We start from the raw sequence: 8,382 nt of genomic DNA on the forward strand, positions 1-8,382 counted from the left end.
TTAAACATATAACGCAACGTTATGCTGCTTCATTTAATTAGCCAACTGGCTATTATCCTTCATGTTTCAACACAAATTTCATTATTGGTTTGATATTTTTAGCTAACTGGACTTGCGGCAAACTTTGGGGCATCTTGCCATGGCTCCTTTGCAGGAAGGAAGCTGAAGTTCTTGATTAGTGATGTCATATTTCCAGGAAAATTTTGATAACACCATTCCAGATGGAAAAGATTCTTGAAATTAGTCCATTCTCAGCTAGAAGAGCTAACATTTATCTGTTAATAGGTTTTGTTACTGTATGCCAAACATTATACAAGGTCTGGTTAATAGGAATTGTTTGATACTCTAACCTCAGTCAGCAGATTGTGGTCTAGAGTCTAGTCTTGTCGTATAAATTAGAACTGGTAGGCAGTGATTAGTATTCTTTGATAAAGCAGCCATCTAAGTATCTTTGCATTGATGTATCAGTGATAAATGTGAGCACAGTCCACATAACATGGACCATTAGCCATGGACATAATCAGCACTCAGTCAAAAGAAAACATCCAAAATCTTTAGTGTTTGCTTAGCTGTTAGACAGTGAAGCAACTGCAAAATAAATAAGTATAATATAAGCATCATGGAAAATGGAGAATTTATGGAAACCTCGTGAATGAGAAACATAAATGTCATGATGGTTAACAATATTCGATTCCTTACCCAGGTACTTTATCCTGTGTCACATAGCCATGTGATTCTCTAGCGTTAAGTGTACTGAGTACACCAAAGCATGCACTAAAGTATTCTAAACCAGCCCGTGAATGTGACCCAATATTTTAATGACTCTGTGCGCCAGCCTGCCTCGTCCCTCTGGGGCCACTGTTATTCTGTTCACCACAGACACAGTGATCCTCTGTGTTCCACATTTTGTTCGGGTCACATCCAAGCCCAGTGGCCCCGGTTCACTTCTCGGCCTGGTTCCTATTTAATTAGAGGTTCGCTAGACTGTTCTGACTGAGAAAGCAAAAGCTGGGGGCTTTAGAGGACAGGATGGCGAGGCTAAAAAGGCCCCAGTCCTTCCTTTCCCACACTGTGTGATCAAGTCCAGCCATTAACAACAAATGTTCATTCATTGTTGATCAATTGTGCAATGCTTTGTCCATCAGAAATCTTAATCAATGACATGCTTGTGTAATCAGAGGGGAGTCCTCCACTAAAGCTTAAATTAGTGCAGCTTAGAAATGACAGTCCTAATTGGAATAATGAATGAGAATGAGATGACACATGTCCTCAATGAGCTTGTCAGGTTAAAACTCAGTTTTCAAGTTAGTCAGGCATTGCTCTCTGTCATGCACAACTGCAGGTGCCTCTGAGGACATGGCCCCAGAAACCCTTTGGCTCTAATTATCATCTGGTCACAGATAGATATAAGATATTTGGATAGAAAGTAAGACACCTTTGAAAGCACAATATGTTGGATTCTCACTCTGAAATGCCTAAATTGATTTCAAAATTTAGCTACTCATCGTATGTACATTTTTAGATAATAGTTTACAATACTTGAAATAGTTTTAAAAGCCAGAGAAATCCTGAAGTTTCATAGTTGTAGGGGGGACATAGCCACCATGACAGACAGAACATGTATATCTTTGCTGCTACATAAGAAAGTGGTAACTGCTACTGTTTTGCAAGCTCCTCCCCATCATGCTCAAATGTACTTTATTCCTTGGGTGTGTTAGTCTTGACTGTAGTCCACTCGTAGTTTGAATTCTCCATGGCTGATGGGCTGGAATAGCAGGGAACCACTCCCATGATTCCCTGATACCCTCTTCTATGTCATGTTATGTTACTGACTTGATTGATAGCCCGCTGGAGGTTGAATTTGCATAAATTTTGTATTAAACCTTTCATTTACATAGTTAAGTCCTTCTCTTAAGCTAAAGGAGACAGCATTAGGTAATGAAGAAGACAGTAAAAAATGGGCTAATGTTCTCCTGATACACCTACCAGTCTAATTATATAAAAATAAAGACCCATAATTGTATGTATGCATACCCAGTATTCCTTTTCTTGTTGCTTATGTATAACTTTTGATCATATATTTCTGTGTTTCTCCAGACTCTAAAGGCCTGTCCAACCCTAGCGAGGTAGAAGCTCTGAGAGAGAAAGTGTACGCGTCTTTAGAGGCCTACTGCAAACAGAAATACCCTGAGCAGCCTGGCAGGTATGAACACAAACAGAGAAATGAATGTGCAGATCCCCTGACTCTGAGCTGAGTTTAACTCTGAAGATACTGAGAAATATAAAAATAGTGCAGTTCTGTGCTTGAATTTATCAAAAACTGCAAGCCATTCTTTTTATTATTTATTATTATCTTTTTTTTTATCAGCACCAATCCCAATCTACATCACCATCTAACACGCTATATGTTTTTCCTGAATTGGGAAAAAAAAAAAAAAAAAAAAAAAAACAGTAATAAGTATCTTTATTTCATTTGTTTGCATGAAAATTGTATGCGAGCATGACTTGGTAATCCATTTCACAGGTAAATTGTGCATTAAGTGTACACAGGATGATTGAAGAAGCATTGTTTGTTCCAGTGACATTTCTTTCTTCTTTATTGTGATAAAGTAAATATAGGTTTCATTGATATGTTTATTTCAACGATTCATGTTGTGATAGCAATAAAATTTTGATTTATTGTGCAGCCCAATGTATCATGTAAGATGATAATGTTCATCAGTGGAACATTTCAGAACCACACATAAAAGATGCTCGATGAACGAGGTACAGCTATTAAATAATGAGACTGTGTTTTATATAATAAATGTTTGGTATTCATGCACAACTACTGTAAGTCTGCAATGAGTGACACCTTTAGTTCACTGCTAGCTACTGATGGAAGCGCACATGATTTTACTAAGGCGTTAGAAAATGATTAGCTTAAAAGCTAAGCAACACATTAGCTGACATTATCTGAGGTGTATGGGAACACTGCAGTGCATGTGCATGTGTTTGAAGGGCACCAAAGATTTTGTGAAGGCAGAGAGGATGTCCAAGACCATGGACGTTCTGGGCGCCCATGCACATCAAAAATTTCTGAAAACATTCAACAAGTCGAACAAATTGTTTGAAATTATTGATGGCCCAGTATAAGAATGATAGCAGAAATGCTCTCCACTGATAAAGAGACAGTTCAGCAAATTTTTCACAGCAGTTTGAACAAGACAAAAGTGTGTGCCAAAGTTGTCCCAAAACCTCTGACTCCTGGTCAAAAGGAAAAAAAAAATCAGGCAAATATGTGGAGACATTTTGGAACAAATAAAAAGACACATGGATTTTTTTAGGAGGAGTGATGACGTATGCTAAAACTTGGATCCTCCAATAGTGAATGCATTGGAAAGCACCATCATCAGGAAGGATGAAGAAAGCATAATACAATAATACAATACAAGAACTTTATTTATCCCCGAAGGGAAATTCAATCGTCTGGGATTCTCATCTGTTTACTGTAGAATTATAAAGTCTAATAGCTGATGGTATGAAAGATTTTCTAAATCTTTCTGTCTTGCAGTGCAGGGATAGGAGCCATCCACCACCATTGTTTCTTTGCTCACTGAGGGAGATATGAAGTGGATGATCCATGTTTCTCAGAATGGCCTCTACCTTGCTCAGTGCGCGTCTCTTCACCTCATCCTCCAATGAGTTCAATTTGATTCCTACCACAGCATGACAAAGCAAGTCCAAAATCAAGGCCATGTTGATTGTTTTCTTTGACATTAAGGGTATCATTTTGAAAGAGTGGGTTCTAGAAGGGTCAGTGATGAATTAACACTATTACAAACAGATTCTGTGAAAACTGTGAGGAAAAAGTCTAAAGAAAGAGACCACAACTGTGGACACTGCACTCTCAGTAAGGCAGTTTCTGGCCCAAAAACAAATAAAAGAGCTTGATCACTCTCCCTATCCACCTGATCTAGCACCGCGTGACTTTTACCTTTTTCCTGACAGCAAATCTGTCAGAAGTTAAAACAATGACAGAAGCTCTGAGACAACTGTTGGAAAAACACCTGCATGGCTTTGATCAGTGGAAGACCTGAATGCAGCGGTGTAATGATGCAGAAGGGGGTATACTGAAGGAGAAAGGCACTGATAAATGTTTATGTTCAATAAAATTGCATTACAGCATTCGTCTCATTTTTATTAGCCATACCTCGTATGTCTGGCATCAGTGATGCTATTTTCTTCACAGTCATCCTCCCATCCCTCCTTAATCTGTTGAAAGTACAGAACTTTCTCATTTAGGTGTCTTGTTTTTGTCTTCTGATGTGACAGATTTGCCAAGCTGCTGCTGCGGTTACCAGCGCTGCGCTCCATCGGCCTCAAGTGTCTGGAGCACTTGTTCTTCTTCAAGCTCATCGGAGACACGCCCATCGACACCTTCCTCATGGAGATGCTCGAAGCCCCACATCAAATGACATAATAGCAGAGAGGGCTGAGCTCTCCTCCCCTTTCCCTCGTCCCCCACATCTCTCACCAACCCTGGATTGGGAGCAGGGTCCTTGTTTTTTTAAATCCCATCTCCAGCAAGGGACAGATCACGTGGTGACTTTTAATGGAGAACCTCTCTCTTCCTCCCATCCTCCCTTGATCCCCATTTTTCTCAGCTCCCCCTTTGATGTGTTTCAAAACAATGAATTCATCATGTCTATGGGTCTGTTTTATACCTTGTAAAAATATATAAATAAGAAATATATATATATGAAAATCACCGCAACACGAGTGACAGCAGCGGACTAAAAGAAGGTTGGACAGAGGACAAAAGAAACGTATTGAGCCATCGTTTTCATCCTTGCTTTTCCTACACCTTGTCAAAAAAGCTGAGATGATCAGGTTTTAACACCCACAGTTTTGCTTGCAGGTATAATAAAAAACAGCGGTGATGTCATTCTGGATACTCAGCGTTGTGATCGGGACAATCGTGGACTGGGAGAGCCTCAGGCTGTCTAGACTTGGACCTGGGCCCTCTCTCTTTTTCAGGACTGAACTTCTTTTGGGGAGGGATGTCGGGGACAATATGTCTGCTCGAAAAGGAACTCGTCTGTTCCTGCCTGACTCAGCTGAATATGTCAGGTCTTGCACTAGCTGTTTTTTGAAGTGTGGAGCAGAACTCAGAGGTGGGTTAACAAGACTGCAAGTGCTCAAAAACCTCAGGTCTCTGCCCAATTCCAACAAATACAACCATGTCTTACTCTATTAGCACTGTGCAAACGTCCGCAGGGATGACGTGTTGTTCACTAATCAGCCCGTCAGTTACTGTTAACTGATTGAACAAGAGTTGGGAGAGCTTGTTATGTACAATCTGTGCAGAACTTCTGCACACAGGCTGTTGTAAATTAGCCATACATTAGCTCAATGCTAAATGATGCTCTGAAAGGCTACCAGCATGGGCAGGAATTGTTTGTATCCTGTTTTAAACAGCTGATCTCTGTTGCAACCTCACTGGTGATCACAACAATCTTGATAGGCTGGAAAGTGTGCACAGCCTCAGCTGTGGGGATGTACTGTTGTTTTTCTGGCCATCTGAGCTCCGTTTGGTCCCCTTTCAAACATCTCCACTTCTCATTTCATGTGAATTTCAGTACACCATTTACACCTCCACTTTCAGAAATCCCTCTGCTCAACGCAGCAGGTGTAAGCTTTCAGATCACCTCATATCTTCATGTACAGAAAGTTACAACCATAAACAGTATTGATGTTCTCATCAGTTTTATTTTTAACAACAGTGATGCACTATTACCTCTGTTATCATGCCTCTGACCTTCAGTTGTTGACACTCTTCTAACCATTTTCAGTACGCCCGATAGTGCTTGTCGTTGCAGCAGAGCCATTATTTGTTTATTTGTTTGTTACTTGGCACTTAACCTCATGACAGTGAAGTCGGGTTCCTAATCAGAGAGCTGATGTTGATGTAATCGAACTCTGAGGTAGAATTTGGCGCGGGCCCAATCAGGAATGCCTAAATAGTTTTTCTCCTCAGAGGGACACACAATCGCTCTCTCTGCACTTCTCTGGACAACCGAGTGTCATTCACATCAAACTGAAATCTTAGATATCTTCATGTTGTGTATAATTATGCTTTATTCTCATACTCTGCTTTTTTTTCTTCTCCTTTTCTCTAAATGCTGCAGCTGCTGCAAAACTATGCATTGAGTGCATTTCCAAAGATTGTCTACGGAGTGGGTGCATGATAGTCTGGCTCAAACAGGTCTGATATCTTTTAAAACACGTATGTAAGGTGTTGGTTTGTGGTCTTTTTGTTTGGACTGGAGTAAATATCCAAAATAGGTTATTTTTACATAATTCAGATATTTCATAGTCATTCTGTAATGGTTTATTCACTCTGGACTGATGCACAGAAAACAGCTGAGCACAGCACATTTTAAGGCCATGCTAAATCACATCTGTTACTAAGATTAATGTGAGAAAACTTAATCAACTAGCACTATTAAAGTCTAAAAGAAACAGTGAAAGAACACTTTTTAATCAGCATTTATAGACTAAATGTATGGAGTCCTGAGTGCGCCATGTCATTAGCCGTCTCCAGTAAGTATTCAAAATCAATTTGAAAAGCTACACACTCACCGACCACTTCTTTAGGTATACCTGTTTAACTGCTCATTAATGCAGATATCTAATCAGTCAATCACATAACATCAAATTACTGCATTGAGGCATGAGGGCATTGTCGAGATTCTCTGCTGAAGTTCAAACCCAGCATCAGAACTGGGGAATTAAGTTAGTACGAACTGGTTGTTCCAGCAGGCTTCCATGTTCTTCATGCCAAATTCAAGAGGGGTCTGGCTGCAGACTGTACATCTCTGACGGCCACTCTCACAGACCATTAATCTGAGACGCCGTCTTTGTCAGAACAGAAATACACGCTTAATAAATAAAAAATAAGATGAAATTTCTGTTTAGTGTTAGGGTAAGGGTTAAGGTAACAGATAGGATTCCAAAAGTTAAAGTTAAAAATCTGATTACAGAGCCTTTAATAAAGCCTAATGAACAATGTGCTCACAGGAAAAAAGCTTGTTCATAGAAACATCCTAACATAGCTGACATGGATTACTCTAAGCTAACTGTTAGCTGTTTATGTAGCTACGTAGATAATGTAGCTCAGTAGCTAAGGCATAGCACACAAAGCAGCTACAAAAGCTATGTTCTCTACATAGCAATGTTAACTTCAGCTAACTTAGCTACATTGGTTAATGTATAGGGTGACCAGATGTCCCTGATTTCTGGAGACAGCCCCCGTTTTAAGAGACTTGTACCTGGCTTGTGTCAACCCCGGAAATGTCCCCATTTTTTAACTGTTACTTAAAAAAAAAAAAAAAAAAAAAAAAAAAAAAAAACCTCCTACAAATTAAGTAGATACTGTATTAAACCAAGAAATGTTTTTCCTGTTCTCAGCTGATCATAGTGTATCCAGGTGTGGTCTTCTGCCCATCTTCTCAAAGGTCTGACATGTTGTGCTTTCTTAGATGCTCATCTGCATACCTCTGTTGTGACAAGTGGTTATTTAAGTTACTGTTGCCTTTGAGCTTAAACCAATCTAGTCATTCTCCTTTGACCTCTGCCATCAAATGAGACATTGTGGCCCAGAGAACTGCAACTCACTGGACATTTCCTCTTTTTAAGACCACTCTCTATATCACAGTGAGGCATTTGTAAGTGAAAATCCCCGTAGATCTGAAATACTGAGACCAGCCTGTCCAGCAGCGACAACTATGGCACCCTCTAAGTCCCTTCAATCACATTTCCTCCACACTCTGAAGCTTGGTTTGATATTCAGCTGATCGCCCTTACCATGTCTACATGCCTAAAATGCCTTGGTTCCTGCAAGCATTCATCTTCCTACATTGAAAAATAAGTAAATAATATATTGAAAATAATAGTTACATATCCCTACTCTTAAAAACTAATAAAGAATAATTTGTAATTGAATGGACTAATTTAACAAAGGTTTTCAGTTTGTGATCTTGTGCAGTTTCCATCATATGATTAATTTATTTAAAAACAAAATAAAGCTTCACTTGAAATTTTACAAAATAAAACATTTAGACCGGTGACCTACTTAATGTTCTTATATTTTTGAATGACTCCATCAGGACTCCATACAAGTCAAGACACTTGTGATACTTCGGCCATTTGTCCATTTTCTTTGTTAAACTGATCCAGAGACACCCAGAGTTTGCTCTGAATTGTCACATGCTTTTGTCACTTCATAAGAGAGATTTGGGATGTACAGGCTTATTAAGAGCTGTGAGCTCCCTCTAGTGGATGAGAAGCAGCACTGCATCATTACTTGAATTTTTCTACAAGTATTTAATCAGACAGAAG

General features: G+C 39.4%; 1 protein-coding gene across 5 annotated transcripts in view; it reads left to right on the forward strand.

The window, feature by feature from the left end:
• Positions 1–6,539, forward strand: part of rxraa (retinoid X receptor, alpha a) — a 164,056-nt gene extending 157,517 nt beyond the window's left edge. For 4 of the 5 annotated variants that reach the window (XM_041810643.1, XM_041810645.1, XM_041810644.1 and 1 more), the window contains exons 10-11: positions 2,098–2,203; positions 4,315–6,539. In XM_041810643.1, coding sequence (XP_041666577.1) covers positions 2,098–2,203; positions 4,315–4,462 — 254 coding nt within the window. In that variant the 3' untranslated portion in view covers positions 4,463–6,539. The remainder of the gene's footprint in view (positions 1–2,097; positions 2,204–4,314) is intronic. The other variant, XR_005993185.1, reaches the window with a different exon arrangement.
• The last annotated feature ends 1,843 nt before the right edge of the window (positions 6,540–8,382 follow it).

This window comes from Cheilinus undulatus, linkage group 17 (genome assembly GCF_018320785.1).
Source record: "Cheilinus undulatus linkage group 17, ASM1832078v1, whole genome shotgun sequence".
Classification (NCBI taxonomy): Eukaryota; Metazoa; Chordata; class Actinopteri; order Labriformes; family Labridae; genus Cheilinus; species Cheilinus undulatus.